General features: G+C 39.7%; 2 protein-coding genes across 6 annotated transcripts in view; both read right to left on the reverse strand.

Annotated features, from left to right (window-relative positions):
* The window catches only part of POC1B (POC1 centriolar protein B), a 54,188-nt gene extending 35,658 nt beyond the window's left edge, over positions 1–18,530 (reverse strand). The window contains exons 1-9 of one of the 5 annotated variants that reach the window (XM_074574758.1): positions 18,351–18,530; positions 18,045–18,129; positions 9,147–9,318; positions 8,289–8,468; positions 6,880–6,987; positions 5,869–5,984; positions 5,335–5,468; positions 4,504–4,572; positions 1,098–1,250 (exon numbers count right to left, since the gene is read on the reverse strand). In XM_074574758.1, coding sequence (XP_074430859.1) covers positions 1,098–1,250; positions 4,504–4,572; positions 5,335–5,468; positions 5,869–5,984; positions 6,880–6,987; positions 8,289–8,468; positions 9,147–9,318; positions 18,045–18,129; positions 18,351–18,365 — 1,032 coding nt within the window. In that variant the 5' untranslated portion in view covers positions 18,366–18,530. Of the gene's footprint in view, positions 1–1,097; positions 1,251–4,503; positions 4,573–5,334; positions 5,469–5,868; positions 5,985–6,879; positions 6,988–8,288; positions 8,469–9,146; positions 9,319–10,503; positions 10,524–18,044; positions 18,130–18,350 lie in introns of those variants that run through there. The other 4 variants (XM_074574767.1, XM_074574798.1, XM_074574777.1 and 1 more) reach the window with 4 other exon arrangements.
* GALNT4 (polypeptide N-acetylgalactosaminyltransferase 4) lies at positions 14,301–17,799 on the reverse strand. Its single transcript, XM_074574746.1, has one exon. It carries the CDS (start codon positions 17,515–17,517, stop codon positions 15,766–15,768), a length of 1,752 nt encoding a protein of 583 aa, XP_074430847.1. The 5' UTR covers positions 17,518–17,799; the 3' UTR covers positions 14,301–15,765.
* Positions 18,531–19,338: the final 808 nt, after the last annotated feature.

Consider the following 19,338-nt stretch of genomic DNA (forward strand, 5'->3'; position numbering starts at 1 on the left):
CTTTATACTACTCATATTACATATACACACACAAACCCCTCAATATCCTCAAATCTCTAGGTTTTAAAAGTCTAAGAAGAAACAAATGTCATGGCAGCAGTACTTGCATTTTATAATGCAAAAAAGGGTAATGGTGACTTTCTATAGGGCTCTATTAGTATATAACAGCAACCAAAAATTTCCTGGATTTATATCAGATACAGCGTTTGGATACTGGAGTTATCTGGAGAATATCAAAGACGAGATAGAAGTACAGGTAAGCAGAAGATAGCCATGTAGAAGCTATCCAGCTATACCAAGGGCAATCAAACATATCCCTGGGGCTTTAGTGTATAATCATAGAATCATCATGGTTGGAAGAGACAATGGTTTTGTCTAAGGCATAGCACTGTTCACCTGTTTAGCATAGCTTTCAGACAACCTGACAAACACAGCATTTTTCAAATACTGATAGAATATTTTACATTTTACTTCGGTTTCTTAATTCCCAATACTTCCAAGGGTCTTTGGGAGAAGGTTTGACAGTAAAGTAGCTGCAAAATGAAATTATCAGAAAAAAAATCAGACTACACAGACCTACTACTCTATAGTGACATAAAACACACTTCCAGCCTAGAAAGGCTTTCTAAACTTTGATAGACATCAATATCTTCTCACAATACATAAAAGTCTTGGAAAGAGGGACAACTTGGGACAATCAAGTATTTGACTTTCAGTAATAACACCACCTTGTCCTTGCTTATAATGACATATTTTGAGTAGTATCCTAAAGCTCACTGAAGATTCAGGTATCTTCTGTAACAGTTTAACATGTTACCTCAGCATAAATCAGAATATCACCTATGTTTTGTTTAAATCAGGCGTAGAGTACAGACCTACACAAGAAGTATAAAAGGAATTCACCAGGATAAATCTGACAGCTTCAGCTAGCCTAGTAACCTTAATGTGGATTCATAAGCTATGGTCACTTCCAAAATACTATACATAACAACAAACAGCTATGTGGTGTACATAGAACGCATTTAACTATAAAAGTTTGACAGAGAGTGTTTACAAAAGTTTCTGGTTTCCTCTATTACAGTACTTATTGCTCTCACCTCAACTGACTGAAGTTTTTCATCATGGAGATGAGGTGACCTCGGGTAAATATCAAGAAGATGAGGAGGATCATCAATGTGTGTTCTTCTAATGTGGTGTTTAAGAACTTCTTTATAATCAAATGAATCAAAGTTGGTTTTCCATAGCAATACCTGTAAGAAGCCATCGTATTAGTAACTACTTGAAGCCTATTCAGTACCCAGAACATAACTATTCAGTGAAGTCTGTTATTACTATCAGATCACACCAGAATGAGCCTGCTGTCATCACTCAGTCTGATCTCTACTACAACACAGGCACCTCCCCAAAGTATCTTGTACTTTGAGTCTAATAGATGTGGTTCAGCCTATTTAAAATAATAATTAAAAGAAATCTCGAAAAAGATGTTTCAATATTCATAAAACAAAGCAAACTTCTGCCCCACTAGCCTGTATTAAGTTATTTTTCTGCCAAATCAAGGGGTCCTATACTATCAAACTTCTTTCCCCTATAAAGGCTTGCAGGTCAAACGAGAAAGTTTGAGGGGATAAGAGAAATGACAGAGCTCCACAGAACTCTAAACCCCCTGGGGTTCCAGTGTTTTAGCAACAGGAATCTGTTTTCTGAACCTCCTCCAATTACATTCAAGGTAGAAACAATACACAACAGTCACACCATGGCCAAATGCAGAAGAAGAGTAGCAGAATGCAGAGGTAAGATAGCAGAAGGTAGTCTATCCAGCCTTATGGATAGACCAGGAAACCAAATCATAACACACAATGTTGCGCTCTCGTATCACAAAACAATTGTATATGTACATAATTCAATTAAGTTTACCACAAGTTTACATTATTTGTGTCATCTTTATTACTTTAAGTGCTAAGGGAAAAAAGAAAACAAAAAAGGAAGTTTATAACACTAAGAAGAGACCATGATCTGACTTAAAATTAGTTGCTTGTCCAGACAAAAATATTTTTAACAACCATTAAAAGTATTTTTCAGAAATTAATAAGCTATACATGAGCAGCACAAATCAGATTTGTTCACAGAGATTCCAAGCATTTATTTAATGTATTCCTATATATTTAATATATTTCTAAGTAGCTGCATTGTTAGAAACTACCTTCCAAAAATAGGTATAACTTTGCTCTTTCACTTAAAAGTAAGGGTAAAAAGGTCTTATGCCTTCCATGAAAGCAAGTAAATGAAATAATTTGTCATATGCACATGAAGATGAACTTCAGAACTCTACACGTTTGAGTTTGGGTTTTTTTGATTGAGAAAAAAAGCAAAAAAAACCAAAAGAAGTATTCAGTGCTTGTTTCAAATACTCAACGTGCTTCTGAACAAAGCTTTCAGCTGGCTCTGCACCAACCAGAAAGAAACTTGAAACTAGAAGCGGAGATACTGGTTTTCCTTCTTTGATGGAGGAAAAACATATTTTATCTGTTGTTTGAAAGTGTATTAGTCTCAAAATAATATGTGTATAGAGCAAGTAATCTGTGGTAAACTTATAATGAATCACCTGCCTTCAACTCATGCTGTGGACAGACAGTAGCTTTTGGATACTGCACAAGTGGTAAAAGATGATATTTTTAAGACCAGTCTGCTCATCAGCTTGATAGTGCTGATCTGTCAGCAGACCTTTTCCAGAGGAATACACCCTACATTTACAGCAAACCAACTTAATTCTAGCACAGCGAGTTGAGAAGAGGTCCCACAACTATTGTCCCAGCAGACCTGGAAGAGGTCTGTGGACAGGTCGGCAAAAAAAAGATGTTTGTGAAGTACATGTGTATACACACCAACAGAAATTGGACATTGAGGAATAAAGTTCTTGCGTTTCCTATAGATAAAGATAAATACATAGGCAGCTACCACACATGGTTAGCACTGCACATTTGAAAACTTACAATACAAAATTAAAAGTTACAGCAAAATTAGTAGTCCCCTCCCACCAGAACCTTCTCCAAAAAAAAAAAAAAAGGAAAAAACTTCAATAGATAAAAACATGCCTTTCTGTAAGGTAGATAAAACCAGGATTACTAAACCTACCATGACTACTTTTAAGTTAACATTTTCCTAAGAAAGCACTTCCTGATGAAACTGGATCTTCCCTCTCATGCATTCATCATGAAACCACTATACCAAACTGCTGAGAAACATGAGTCATTTTAGAGATTTTGCACTAGAATACCTACTCGCTCCATGATCACACGTCCCACCAGCTCTACAGCACAGAGTCAGAGCAGGAGAAAGGCAATGACATGACTGCACTGCTCTTGCACGTCATCCAGGGGGCCCCAAATTCAAAGGAACCTTGTAATAAGACAGGCATTCCCAGGGTATGCTGGTATTTATTTGGGAGGTTGAGTTGGGCTTCATACTGTAGGTCCTATCCATCATCACAGCTTCTCAAATTAACCTTCTGTCATGTCACCTAGTTTATTACATGTACTTCACTTCCTCCCAAGTTAAGTATAATATACCAATCATCATAAAACTCAAAAGAAAGTAAGGTCATGAAACTCATAAAACTCATTAAAAGTAAGGTCAACAACTCAGGAAAGAAAGTTTCATTTTGGAACTGAAAAAGTCTCGTAAAAAAACTTTAGCATGGAAAATAAAAGATTAGACCAGTGGTTCAAGGAAAAAATATCTTTTCTCCATTTTGTTTTCCTTGCTTGTAAAATTAATATCGGAAGTTTACTAACATTTTCACTTTTCCACTAACTGCAAGCCTTGGCACTGCTTCTTACTAATGCCTTGTGATAGAAAGCAATTTTAATTTTTTTTCTTTGAGTGCTTTTAAGTCATTCTAGAAAGTGTGCTACCTGAAGCATCAAGTAAAAACCAGGAACAGACCGTATTCTTTCTAATGATACCGCAGTTTTTAATTGAAAAGTATTTATTTTCCAAGACTGTCTCTGTCACTAGACAATTTCAAACTCCACAAAACAGAATATAAACATGATTTATGGTAAATTCATATCTTCATTTCTACTGCATGGCTTTCTGTGTCTACATTGACCTTTTAGCTTTTTATAACAGGAAACAATGAAAAAGATAAGAGTTTGAGTCTGAAATGTTCCTTAATATTAGTTAAGTGGTGCAATTTGTAGCCCAAGGCTTAAATACTTCTATTTAAAAATCATTATTTTAATACTTAAAAACAGAAGTGGCTAGTACTGTGGTCTTTCAATTGGATGTTATGGCGAGGAGAAGTAAAGATGACATTTTTAAGTGTATGTTACCGTTTTTCTCCTCAATTTAACTTTAGGTTAAACAAAGTCTATATAACACACTACTAAACAGAATGCATGTCAGCATACTGTAATTAGCCTGTTACTGTGATACACTATATTTAAGTCCCATCCACTGTAACAAACATTAAGACATTTAACATAGAGAGACAATACCACAAACCTGAGAATCTGCTCCACCTGAGGCAAATTTTTCACCACCTTTTGAAAAAGCCACAGAAAGTACAGGTCCCTGAAAGAAAAAAATCAGCATACAGTAAAATTATGCTATTGCTGTAATCGTAGTATTGTAATGCAAGAAGAAAAACACCTATGCCATTATCTAATATAAATAGATTTTTCAATTTTAATAAGGAACAATTTAACTGTCGTGAAATTTTTGCAAAACAACTTGACTGAAGAGTTAATATTGCACATCTTTGTAAGATGCTGCACTACAATTACTACAATCAATACTAGGAAAATAGTGGCATTTCCCTTAGATTTCATGCTTTAACACTGCAATGAAAAATTATCAAGTATGTATTACATTACTCAAGACAATGCACTTGAGTGATTCATTATCAAAAGTAAGGTTTGTTTTGCATTAACAGGAAAGGGATAAGATGTCTGCCATTCTTCACAAGAGTTATCTTCCATAAGCTTTCCCCCCATTAGAATGCACTGCTTTTCAAAAGACAAAAAGACTAAATGTGCCAAATAACTGATTTTGACAAGCAAGAAAGTGAATTATTAATTAATTCAGAACATTATCTATTACTTAACATTAAGAATGCATACAATAATAACAGATTGACTGCATGGTTGTAGGTAGAAGTGATGTATTTCCTTGTGTGCTTGTGACAAGGTGTATTAATACAACACTTTGCTGTCCACTAAAGTTTATCCGCGAGTTGCAAGATACAAGACATAGTGACATAAATGTTACTTTCCCTTTGAAAAGGCACTGAATAATCTATTAAATTCTTCATTTAAATAGGATTATTGTGTATACCTTGTGTCCATGAAGAGTGTAAATAAGTCTTCCTTCTAAGAGATCCAAAATCTTAACGGTACCATCAGTAGAAGCGGTGATGAGATAGTTACCAGAAGGATGGAACGATACACAGTTAACCCCTGCTCTGTGAACTAATTTACAGAAGACAATATTCAAATACTATAGATACCTACTAACAGCAAATGTACACTTTACTAACAAAAAACGTACACTTTATTTCTTCACTCTTCTAATTCCCAAAGAACAACCTACTTCATTTAAGAGGAAAACAACCAAAGTGCTGGGGCATAGCAGACTCTCCAAAGTATTTGATTAGTTCTGTTTTAAAATTAAGAGAAGCATTGCAAAGGAATAATCAGGATTCATTTTGGGTTTTTAGGGTTGCTAGACTACAAACATTACTTGCAAAATGTCAGTATGACCTGTTTGTCCACTTTCCCCAGTAAGGAATGAAACCATATAATCTAAGTAAATCACATTTTATTGCCAAGAGCTCCATTCTAAAGAAAATACAGACTACGTTGTTTTTACCTTTGTAACGCTGCAGTAACTTGTTCATTCGAATATCCCACAGTTTCACTGTATGATTGGAACCTGCAGAAGCTATACATGTACCACTTGGGTTGAAATCCACAAAATTTGCAAATCTAAATATAATTAATGAAGATAGACTGATTACATGTTTCTATGGAAATAGTTAGAGAGATATATATGTATGTGTGTGTGTGTAAAAAATACTGAGTTAACACAAACTTATGTGGAATCCACCTGTATGGAAACTCAAATAAGGTTATTTCAAGCATTTGAAATATGCATAAGAAAACAAGATGTGCACGATATATCAGACTGTATAATCTGGCTTTTGTTATAGAGATAGTATAATTGTCCTGACTCAAACCTTCACAGTTTGTGTTGGAGTATGAAGTTCCTAGAAGGAAGTGCTGCAGAGTTTGTAAGCTGCAAGTAAAATAATTTTGTCTAAGAGCAAAATATCTAGCTGTAACATTTTAGCTTGGAAAAAGGACAGAGACAGCAGTCACGAAATTAGCAAAGCACACATACAAGATTAGTATTCCATTGTATTTTTTAATTAAAACTCTGGTTCCAATATGTTTAACAAAACTGCAAATGAGTAAAAGCAAGTATTTTCTAAACCTAAATACAGCAGGTCACTAAAGATAACAGAATACTGTTTTCACCAACAAGTGGAGAATTCTTAAGCTTCTCTTCCTTGTTGAAACATCCAATATCAAATAGTGTTATCGAAATAGAGGAAAAACAGGAAGTGTTTAAATATCCAAGAACAATCTGACTTCTCTCTGGCCTATTTCTTGACTATAGGAAAACAGCAGTGTGCAGAAAAGTGCAGCCAATTAGTCTCTTCATAAAAATGTGAAATTAATTATTTTAGTTGACATGGGTGGTAAAAGAAGTTTGATCTATTTTCAGATAAAAACATATATATGTTAACACCACAAAACATGAGTTTAATCTCATTAAAACGACACATTTACATTTCCCCATTTTTGCAGTAACACTTACCCTCCATAATCTAAGAGGCTATCAATACAAGTTTTATTTCTTGTGTCCCAGATCTTAACAGATTTATCCTCACTGCAAGATGCTATTAGTCTTCCATCAGGTGAAAATCTGGAATATGCAAGCATATACATTACTAAGCAACTGACATTACCTAGATTAGCATTAGAGATATAAATTGCAAGATACCAGTACCAGGAAAGCCTGTTTGGAATTAAAATGTATAACACTCAAAGAACATTTGAATTTCTCATGGAGTAATAAAACTGAAAAGCTTCTTCACCCACTTCCCCCCACCCCATTTCATAATCAACTATAACTAAAACCAGCCATAAAGCAAGAGAAAGTGGCGGTGGGGAGGTAACAGCAGCCTGAGGTTATCACTTCAGATGCCAGAGATTATTATAGAAAACTATAGGCAAAAAGACAAAGAGGACACAGTAGAACCTTGCATTCAATTTTAACCTACATATATATTCTCCTGTGAGTTCTCTCTAGACACACAAACTGTCAGCAAAATATTCATGATTATTCATAGACTGTCGGACTAGGTTTTTAAACAGGAAAATTGATCTGTCTGTAATTTCACCAATCCTTATTATTTTTCCATATTGAGCAATTGCACAAGGACATTAGAACACTGTTCAAGAACTTCCACAGATGATTTCCTAGAGCTTTAATTTTTCTTCTCAACGATCAGATACTTTGGAACTTTGTAAGGCTCTGTACTTCACCAGTGTTAAATTTCTTTCTCAAGAGGTTTAAATGAGGCCTCTCAGCTGCAGATTTTCCACTAATATGGGAAGAAAAAAAAAAAAAACGAACACCAGCAAAAGAACAATCTTTTCTTGTCTTTGAAGAGCTGCCCTAACTTTAAATAGAATGCGATCTTAACTTGCGGTACAAAGACCATTTCTTTTACCTTTTCCAATTACATAAGCTTAACTCATTTTGACTCATGACCATTATTTCACATCACTACTGTTCCAAATATAGTTGAGAAAACCCCCATCATGCATAATAAATATAGAAACAAGTGAATGCTGTGAAATAAGTTAATAGAGCACAAAAACATATGGGACTGGGGAAACAGACAGGATACTTACTGAAAATAAACACAGAAGACCTTATTTGTCCTTTAAAGTAAAAGAATTAACAGCCAGTAACAAATTTAATATGTGCAGATATTAACACAGAGCAAGCTTTCAGACTTCAACTAGGAGATAGGACATGTGCGTGTAAGATTGATTTATTAAGATGTTGTTATTATTAGTGATAGACGATCATTTATCATCCACAGATTTTTCTTCTTAAGAAATAAAAGAAATAAAGACATAAATAAAGACATAAGAAATAAAAACATCTTGTTAGGAGTTCTGCTTCTTTAAAAAGAGAATAAAAATAACGCTTACTTGGCACAGCGAACCCAGTGAGTGTGTTGAAATAGGGAAAACAAAAGGCTCTGACGGCGAATGCTCCATATTTTTATTGATTTATCATTGGATGCTGAAACTAGAAAGTGGCCATCATGCGAGAAGTTCACACTACGAACAGATGCTGTATGACCTTTCAGTACTGATGATTCTCCATGACTAGGAAAAAAGCCACCAAACCAAAACGCAATTATATTAAACTGAAAGAGTTTAAAACCCTGTAAAACTCAACATATTTGGAATCTTATCCAAATGGAAAAGCAGTGTATACAGGCTAAATCTTAGTGTTGCTAACTAGCAGCATTAGCCTACACGCAGTATTTGGAAGAGAATTTATTATATTTTTGATATAGTAATCTACAAAATGCTTAAGACTTAAAGAAACATCGGTCTTTCCAAGATCATTCTGAATAACTCGTAATCACTACTACTTGAGAACAGTCTAAGATGACAAGTCAATTAAAATTTATTTTTTTTTCCACAAAAATGCTATTTTTTTTCCTTCATCACTTGTCCCTGCAAAATGAAGTGCAGCCATGCAATGCTTATTAAAAGAAATATATCCTTTAAGCCAGAGGAATACTACCAAGCATAGTCCTACACATGTGAAATTATGACCTCTGAATTACTGTATTTGTTTTCAGAAACTACAGAATATTCAGTAAAGAACAAAGTAACACAGTAAAGAACTGTGTTGCTTGTGCTCCCAGTCTCTGTTTCTGTCAAAGCCCAGTCAGGGATGTGGGAAGGAAAGAGAAACTTTGCTTGGGTAAAGACTCCAATATTCCTGTTGTACATTAATGAAACACATAGCCAGCATTGCCCAGTTAGACTCACATGCAAGGAATCCATAGTCTGACAGTACGATCTTGAGAAGCTGAAGCAAGGAGCTGCCCATCTGGTGAGAACTGTACGCTGGTCACCGCTTCCGCATGGCCTACAAATTTGTAAACTCTGCATTGCGTCTTCAGCTTCCACACCATAAGAAACCTATCCAAAGAGGAGGTAGCTGGCAAGAAATAAAAGGTATTAAAAGTCCGGTCTGTGTTATTAGGAAAAAAAAAAACCAACCACACAAACACAGAGCTAATGACTATGGATCTGGATTCACCAGTGAACTCACCGGGTGTTAGGGGTAGGGAGCAGTTATTGGGTTTTAATGGATACTTGGCCTGAGCAGAAGCCTGGCAGCCAGCAATGCCAACATCAGGCTTTTGGAAGAACATCAGAAGACTGGGAGGTGTAAAAGATAATTCTTAACAGGTAACTCCCACACACATTAAGCAAACTGGCCTACAAGTACTTTAAAGATAGAGAACAAAAAATCCAAAGCCAAACATCACGCACATGTCATTAAGTATGAATCCAGATTTGGTGTTACCTAATACTTCGAACAAGAGACAAATTTTTCAGTGATCTCCCTTTGATCTCCGAGACGGAATTTGTTTCAAGCATCAAGTGCTTAACTCTGAAAAGATGGGTCAACTTAAACTCAAGAGATCATTTCTAAAACACTTCAGATATCTACACTAGTGAATATGATAATTCTGTAGTCTGAATTAAGTACCAATTTTTTAGTACTAACATGTGTCTAGTTCAAAACACAATGTGAAGTTGTCGGTCTGATAATAGAAAGAGATAAATTTATTATTTTTTTTGTAATCACTTTACAGGTGGACCATCCTATCTACATTTGACAAGGCAGAAATCCAGACCTTGATCATTTTCAGGAAACTGTAAGCAGCAAAAGCAATGAACAGTTGAATTAAACTGGTAAGTGTGATATCCCTCCACTCCCATTATCTTCACATCTTAAGTGCTAGCACACAGGTCACAAATAAAAACAAGGGATTCACACTTCCACCTCGCAATTATAAAATTCCTAGCCCTAGTACAGAAAAGGAGGGAGAGAAGGAACAGGGACCTCCTGGAAGTTGAAGACATGGTTCTTCCCTTCCCAACCTCTTTCACGTACCAACATAGCACAAAGGAACAAAGTCTGTTTATTAGCACATGTATCAAGGCAAGCCTCAAACAAAATATCAGATATTAAAATCTCCTTAGGAATTCAGCAGAGATTATTTTTACTCACAAAAGGCTAGCTTCTGGTAAAAGACATGGGACCAGACTATCCCTATGCCCATACCAATAGGCCTAAATTTGACATAGAAGTATAGGATACTCCCCCTCCCACCTTTTCAGAATTCTCTTTTACAGCAGGCTCTTTCTAATTGTACTTGAATTCTTTTTTCCCTTTGATTCAGAAAAATGTGACCTAGAGTGGCATAAAATAGAAAGGAAAAAATGAAATGTAAGCCAAAACAGAATTTGAAGGCATCACATTGGGAACACAGAACAGACAAGATCGATGGTTTCTAAAAAGAAATAATGCACAAACTGCCAATTACCTGTGGAACACTAAGAGGGGCCTTATGAACTGCACAAAGGCCATGTAATACCAGCCCTCTTTGCTTTCAGTTCTAAAAACTGAAGGAAATATTTTAAAAGGTGATAATACAATAAATTCAAAACCCAGTTTCTTGCAGCTTACTCTCTCACAGATGGATTATCCCAAGGTTAATAAGACACAAGCAGTGACCTGAAGCTCTCCTTTCCCTGGGACATCGACAAGCGTCTTCCTTGTTCTCCCTCTGGACTCCCTGTTGTCTAAGCTCACACAGCATCCTGAAATAGGCTTCTGCCTTGAAGCCACCCGCTCATTACCATGACACTCAAAGGCTGTTATTATCTCCGATAATACAGTTCCAGCCCAGCAGACACCACCCCAGGGGTGGTTGAGGGCAGGGGTTCAAGACCTGCATGGGAAAGAGGGAGTAACTGAGAGATCCGTTGCAGAATTATTTTCCTAAGGCTGATGTGAGTCTTTATCTGAATGGTATGAGAGGCATAAACTCAGAAAAGGGAACTCCAAGACAAAACTCTGAATTTACATTTAACTATGGCCCCTATCCTGCCAAGGATGCAGCCAATGCCCAAGCATTTTGCTGTATGTTAAACATTTTATCTTGGCTAACCACAGGCACTAAATACAAGGGTCTACAAGGTAACAGTGTTGCCAGCAATAATTCCTATTATCAATACTAATCTTAAAACAGTTTCATACATGAAAACTCTACTGTAAGTTTATTACTATCAAATAAACTTCTCGGTTTTTCTTTTAATTCCATTTAAGGGATTTTGCCTACTTTATAACAATGCTTCTCCGATTTACTCAGGCACAGTATCTTAAGAATCGCTTCTTTATCCTTTTAGGCATTTTTCTCCCCTCAAGTTTGTGTTGTCTATGCATTTAAGTGTTTGAAAGGAGGGGAGCAAGGACCTTCCAGGACAGATTACACACGGGGTCCTACAGCAACGCAGACCGGCCCCAGTTGATATGTTCTGTCAGCACTTGCTAAGTACACCAGCACCCTGCAGTCTGACTTTCAACTGCCAGACCACCAGTAAACGGTCCACAATGGATCTCTAAGGCTAATTTAAAGTACTGGAACTGAGACAGAAGAAACACAGAAGGTCCAGAACAATTTTTTAAGATGGTCTGCACCATAAACAGGTCTGTTACACATGCTCCTTGGAGAAAACACGACATAACCAGAACCTTGTTTATAAGGGGAAGACAAAATTTGTCCTTGCTGTAGTAACAAAAGTATTTGATCAACTGCAAAATATAACTAGAAAGAAAGCTGGAAGTTTTCACTGAGCGGATTCCAATACGCAATTTAGTCTAGTTTATAAGCTCAGTGAAATTTTTTTTATTTTTTTTTTTTAAACATCAGTGCTTTCTGTACACACCCAAGTACAGCTGATGCATCTCTAGGTAATTTGTTTTTCTGGTGATGAGTCATAACAGAATTGAACACAAAAGAATAAAAGACTTGGCCTTCTGCAAAGGCCAAGTTTACACACCACTTTGCTGCAGTTCCCTAAACAAGCATCTGGACTTCGCATGTGCCACCAAAAAAAATTTTTTTGGTATTTGCAATGAAACCAAGTTCAACTTATAAGTTGTGAATGTTGATGGTATACATTTTCATATATACATGTATATATAAAGACACAAGTTGCTGCAATATGGAATTACCATTACGCTCTACTATCCAGAATACCACAGTAGTGACTATAAGAAAGTTTTGCAAAGATCAGAAGAGACGTGCTTAGACAGGCTTTAACAGCTAGACATACCCCTTGGGCACCCTTTCCCGGCCTCCCCCAATACTCCAATCTCCAGTATAATTAAATCACTTCATGCAAGAATTACAGGTCAGATGGAGTACAGGGCTGTGCACATGATGTGCGTGTGAATATTCAACCACCACCAAAAAAACCCACACACTTTACAGGAACCTTGCAAATCTCAGTATGGTAAGGTGCAACATCACTATACAAACACATTTAACAGGTATTCACAAGATTTCCTATTGGGAGGAAAACAATTATTAATTGAACCTCTGTCAAGGGAACCAATCTAGAATTCTAAGCACAGTGGATAAATTACGAAGAATTTTTCATAACTCCCATAAGTTCAAGTTCACGGCAGATTTTATTGTATACTGTATGTACTTACACAAGTGAAAGAGAACTGAAAAGTGTCAGCACACTAGCCAGACATTTAATTATCATTCTGGATTTTATTTTTTCCAAAAGAAACCCCAAAGCCCTCCCACATTTATTCAGTGTTAAGTTTACATTCAATTTCTTTTAAGTCACTTAAAATCAGTAGTTTAAAATATATACAAGTGTTCCCCAAATTTTCAAAGTCTAGCAGAATAGAAAAATCTTTCAGAGTTTCAGATTTTCCAGAAATCTTTACACTCTGAAAAACTGGAGTATTTCTGTAGAATTGCTGCAACTCAGTTCAAAACTAGGGAAACTTGAAACGGCAAGTTTTGTTTTTTTTTTTTTCCTTCTCTGCCTCTCTCCTTCTCTAGCCCCTCTTCCCCTCTCAACCTTTTTATTCCCATTCAGAAGAAATTTAGTTTTTTTAACTTTAGGGCCAGGTTATTTACTTTCGGGGTTTTTTTCTTTCAGTTTTTATATAACCACAAAAATAGAATAGCAGGTGGAGGGAGGAAGAAGTGTTCAGATACATACAAATTTTAAGAGGCAGATTCACTTAGACTTATTGCTTAAATAGATAAGGAACACTTCGAATGTCAGTTTTAACTTGAAGGTAGTTCTTTATATGAAATTTAGTTTTTGCCAAGTCCTAAAAAAGTTAATTGTATAAAAGTTGCATAGTCTATATTCACACCATTTAATTACTTTCATCTGAGGAAACATGCATTGCACATACAATTTATGCTCTGCCATGTAGGAGAACCCAGGTCTTTTTCCTGTCATTTCTATTGGATATAACAATCTACTGCAAGCTTTTCACAAAAGCACATACTTTTATATAATTTATTGCCCCAGTACATAAGGACTGGCTGCCTTTTAAAATTTGATAAATGGTTCACAACTTGTAAGTCCACAAAAGAATTCCTTGCTGCAGAGCGGAATGGAATTTTTCAGGAATGTCACCCTTATATAGTAAAGAAGTGCCCTTTTTAAAAAAAAAAGTCAGCTTAGGGAAAAAAAAATAATCAAATTGCAAGTAATCTCCTAAAAATAAGTTAATGACTTAAAACAACCCATGCCACACAGTGGCAAACAATTTTAGCATGATTCAACGCTACATCCTCAGCTCCAAATTTTCTTCCCCCTCTATCTTAGCCTGCTTCAACCCAAAGCTCTCAACTCTTTAAACCACTAAAATTCAAGAATATATCTTAGTTTACTCTCGCTTTATTTTTGGCAAGTCTTCACTTATTTCAGGTCTCACTTGCTCCCTTTTAATCCTTCTACCTACTAACACCTGCAGCAAATGCATAACTACTACATTCCTCAAGCGTCCAGATTCTTAATGCTCAGTAGGCTCAAATTCCTACCTACCAGCTCCATGTTGAGAATTACTACGCTGTGGCTACTGAAGAACATTTATTACTTCAGTGAAAGTAATCAAAAAAGCTGGAATGCCTGAAACATTAAGATAAGTGTTCAAGTTAAATCATATAAATCTAAAAAACACTGATATTAACACAAGATTTCTTTTCAAGTACACAATATATCTATCACATCTACTGTTTATAATCACACTCAGATTAGCGACATGATTCAAGAATCAATATTCTTCAAAACTCAGCAAATAGGATACAGAAAACATTCTAAATAAGTTGTTCTGTAAATCACCTAACCAACAAATCTTGGTTTTCTCCAAGCTGCCCTTTGCCTTTTTAACTGCCTTCACTTCAGGGACTCCAGCTTCCCAACCTTACCCAAGGTCTCCCATGGTACTATTGTGACTAGCAAGAGGCAGCATATGCTGCATTACTTCAAAACTCTACCTAGGGCTGATGTATGCCAGCTGTTGTCAAGACACACGATGCAAAATAAAACAGCCCAAGTTTTCCTCTGTGTCTCCTTCCTCCACCCCACTGACAGACAAAAAAAAAAAAAGAAAGGATGCATGGTATAGTCCCTAGGATGCCAGGCTTAACATGGAAAAACTTACACAGAGGCAACATAAATATTAAATACATAGCTACAAAACAGCAGTAGCTAATGTTATTCTATGCTTTCTCCCCTTCTCCATTACCTTTAAACAGAATTCTTACTCGTAGCCATACCTATTTCTTCCCATTTGTGGTACCGCCAGCATGTCCTCAGTTCCGCTGCTACTACACTCTTCTCTAAACGCGTGAGAGCTCCTGAGTCACCCTCATGAGGTAAGTTTTCCAGAATAGGCACAAGACTGCAAAACAGTGCCAAAGCCCATCTACTAGAAAAAATTCTTTTTCTTCAATGTAATGTAGCTAGTTGTCACCCTGAAACCCTTAAGAGCATGCAAATTCCCAGAAAACTGCAGAATATTACAAGGCTTAAGATTCAACTTTCCACATCAACATGAGTTCAATCACATGCTACAGCAGCATTACTTAGGGTGTTAGATACATGTGTTATAAATGTATCTGCAACATAGGTCAGTTAATTCCACTGCAAGGACCTTAACTTTTACTTCTGTTAAGTAAAGAATCTTTACTTTCATGTAACGTTATCTTGCAAGTTTAATGTGTATAATTTTTTTTAAGAAAAAAAATACCTCCTCATTCCACGCAAAAGCCTTTGTTTTACTGTAATGAAGACAGAGCGGAGTAAGAAAATAACAGATCAAAATTTTACAAAAATAAAAGGCATTATATCTGTATTCAACTTTTTAGAAACTAAACCCCAGTATTTACTTTTTCTTTCCATACAGTTCACCACAGAGATAGAGCTTCTACACCACTATAGACGCATCTGAAGACATTCCAAGGTATACAATCAAGCATCACTATCTGCTCACGCATGTAAAAACCTTGGAGATCACAGTCCATTAGATTTGTACTACCAGCAATTATTATTTCTCATATTTCCAAATCTGATTTTTATCTGCAGCATTACAAGTTCTCATTTGCACATCAGCACGCCCCTCAGTTGTACGATAAGCTGTAAGGCACTTTCCTGAATGAGGATGATAGATAGTCCCATCTTCTTTGAAATGCCATATAATAATTTCTGGGATAGGAGATCCATCTTTTGGGCAGTTCCTCATACCTATAAAATCTTCATGCTCAGGGACTTCAGCACATAGCTCAGTTACAGAGTTAAATCTAATCTCCTTATTTGACGTGTATTCAAAAAATTGATTGCCTCCCTGACCATGACATCCAAAGAGAGAAAGGTGAGCCCCAGTAGGATGATGTTCTGGTAAGACATAGTCAAGGCATTCCGAAGGTATTCCTGCACTGCGGATAGCACCATGCCAGCCAGGACGATCTTCTGGTACATGCAGCTCAGGAAATATGTTTTTTAAATACCAGTTAAAACTCTTGCATTTCAAACGCTCCCTTAGTATTTTTCTTTCAGAAATATCTCCATAGTTTTCTTTTCTGGCTGAAGGATTTCTGTTGTAAAAATGCTCTTTGTACTCATCCATCCACACCTCAGCAGCACGTGCCGTGTTCTGCAGGAAATTCGGTCTAGCATATGGTGCACGCTTTGGAAACACATGGCCTACATGGGAGCATGGATGAATTTCCAAAATGCCTCCACACTGCCAAACCCTAAATGATAATTCTAAGTTCTCCCCGCCCCAAACATCCATTCCTGTATCATAGGTACCCAGGTACTCAAAATACTTCTTACTGACAGCAAACAAGCCACCAGCCATAGTTGGGGATCTGATTGGGTCGGTTTCAGATTTGCGCCTGAGACGTTCGTGTTTAGGCACCGAGTGCCACTGGAATGTTAGCCGCCAGTCAAACCCCCCGATCATGGGCTCTGACGTTTGCATGTAGTATTCAAATGTTTTCCAGTCAATGGTGTCAATGACAGGACAAACAATAACAGTCTCATTCTCAGCAATCCTCTGGAGCAGTGGTTCCAGCCAGCCGGAGACACATTCACAGTGACAGTCCAGAAACGTGAGGACATCACCAGTAGCAAAAGTAGCGCCAATTAAACGTGCACGAACCAATCCTTCTCGTTTGTTTGTTCTTATCAAACGAACTCTTTTCAGACTGCTTATGTATTTTTCAAGTTCAGTCTTCAAATACACTTTGTCACTCAAGTCATCCACCAGTATAATTTCTTTTAGAAGCACTGAAGGTGATGTTTCAAGAACACTATGTATCGTCCGTAGCAACGTTGACCAGGCTTCATTGTAGAAAGCAATTATAACAGACGTCGTGGGCAATCTTCTGTAGTCATAAGATTTACTTTTACAGCCACTCAGTCGATTATCTTCAATGTGCCGGTGGAGGGAGATTTTATCACTCAAGTAGATATTAATCGCATACTTCTCAATCAGTTCTTCTTCCTGTTTCTTTTCCTCGGGACTCAGCTGCAGGCGAGAGGGCTTACCCCATTCTCCCGGGGCATAAGGATCAGGCGGGGATTTGTCATAAACTGGACGAGCCAAATCCACAGCCTCGCCTGCTCGGTCAGAAAATCGCCTCTCCCATTTCCCTTTGGTGATGCTCTCCACACCGAGGGAGGCCCCAAAGGAAGAAACGGACAGCTCGACCACAAAGTAAGCGATCGTCAAGAAGCCGAGAAACACGCAGGTTTTGCGGACCCACGTCCATCTTCTCGCCAGCCGGATCCTCATCGCAGGCGATTAAGAGCAGCCCCGAGCAGAGAGGGGCTCCGCGAACTGCTGCTGGCTGCCCCCCGCGTCCCCAGCACGGAAGGGGCTGCGGGCACTCCCGGCTTCGGGCTCGGGCGGCCGGCCGAGTTCGCAGCCAGTCCCTCGGTGGCGGGCCCAGAGGCCTCCCGGGGGACGGCGGGAGGTGCGGGGCAGCAGCGGAGGCACGGAGCAGCCCCCCCCCGCCCCTCCGGCCTCGGCGCTCCCCTCACTTACTTCCTCCTCCTCCTCTCTCGCCGCGGGACAAACCCCTCCTCCCGCCTTGTGGTTTGCTCAAAAAGTTGTCGCTTAAGGAAGGGGCAGAGACTCCTCGGCCCGCCCGGCCGGCGCGGGAGCCCGCCCCGCCTCCGCGGGAGCCCGCCCCGCCTCCGCTCCCGGACCAGCGCCCGGAAAGGAGGGAGAGGGGGAAGGAGGGAGGGAAGGGAACGAGTGAGCCGCCCCGCCCGGAAAGCAAACGGCGCCCTGCCCCGCCGCCGGCCCCCCGCACTCACCCAGCCCCGCGCCATCCGAGTTGAAGGCGACGCCTGTCACCGCCGCTCTGTGGCCTCGGAGAGGCCGGATCAAGACGGGGTCCTGCTGGGGGAGAGGGTGCGCGCCGTCAGACCCGGGGTGCGCGCGGCTCCTTTTCCCGCCCCCCCCACCCTCAGGAACCGTTAACGTCCCGCACGCTATGGCGAGGGCTCCCCGCAACCCGAGCGCTCCCACCGGCGGGCGCGGCGGCCGCACCCGCTGTAGCCGCGCAGCCCTCGGCGCCGGGCGACACCCGCCGGCCGCGCGCCCCAGAGCCTGGCCCTTACCAGCGGGGAGGCCATGGGCGGAGCGGGGGGCGCCCGCGACAACGGTCGCTGCCGGAGCAGCGCGGCAGCTCCTCAAACACCCCGCGCTCCAGGCGCGGCCGGCCGAGCCCCGAATTCATCCGCGGCGCCCCTTGCCGGCCGCCCATTCGCCGGCCGCCCATTCGCCGGCCGCCCCGCGGGGGGAGAGGGGCGTGGCCGCCGATCGGTGGTGTAGGTGCTCGACTCCCTCTTAAAGGCGTAGGGCCGCAGCTCCCCGCCCCCTCACCCCCGTGTTGCCTGGCGACCGCGGGGCGCCGCCTCAGCGGTGTCCGGCGCGGGGAGGTTTACCCGGGCGGGCCCAGGTTTCCCCAGGCGGGCCCAGGCCCGGGGCGGAGCGGCCTCCTCGGTCGGGCCGGGGCAAATAATTACAGTGTCTTGTCTCCGAGTGTGTCCGTTGGTGAGGACGCTGAGGTGCCGCCGAGGCGTTTAGGGGGGGGCGTTCGGTGGGTGCTGCGGCAGGAGGCGGGAAACCCGGCCTGGCGGTTATTATTGAAATAAAAAACAACCCCAAACTGCAGTTTTTCCTACCAGCCTGTGAGGGAAACCCCCTGGTTCTCCAGGCGGGTGGCAATGGGGTGGGCTCAGCGGCACCGCTGGTGCTTCATCTGGCCTTTTTTAATGCTCTAAAAAAGTACAATGCCCTTTTTTTTTTTTTTTTTTTTTTGTTTTAATAAAAGCCCACAACACAGAAATAGCGGTGTCAGTAGTGCTGTGAACGTTTAGGCAGCTTCGTGATAATTTAGATAAGGGAACCAATCTCACTGAAAAAATACTGCTCCAATAGCAATGCTAGTCAAAAGAGGGTTTTAACATCAGTTAGCAAAAGGGAGGGCTGTGACAGCAAAACTGTCATTCCATATGCAAGTGTTCATGCGGTAACTTATACCGCAATTACCCTTTTTTTTTTTTTTAATCCATTTAAGTCTGCATTTTACAGAGTTTTATCTGA

The sequence above is a fragment of the Larus michahellis genome, chromosome 1, assembly GCF_964199755.1.
Source record: "Larus michahellis chromosome 1, bLarMic1.1, whole genome shotgun sequence".
Taxonomy (NCBI): domain Eukaryota; kingdom Metazoa; phylum Chordata; class Aves; order Charadriiformes; family Laridae; genus Larus; species Larus michahellis.

Excerpts from the sequence above, each read along its gene's own strand:
- GALNT4 (XM_074574746.1), bottom strand. The coding sequence starts at position 17,517 with ATGAGGATCCGGCTGGCGAGAAGATGGACGTGGGTCCGCAAAACCTGC.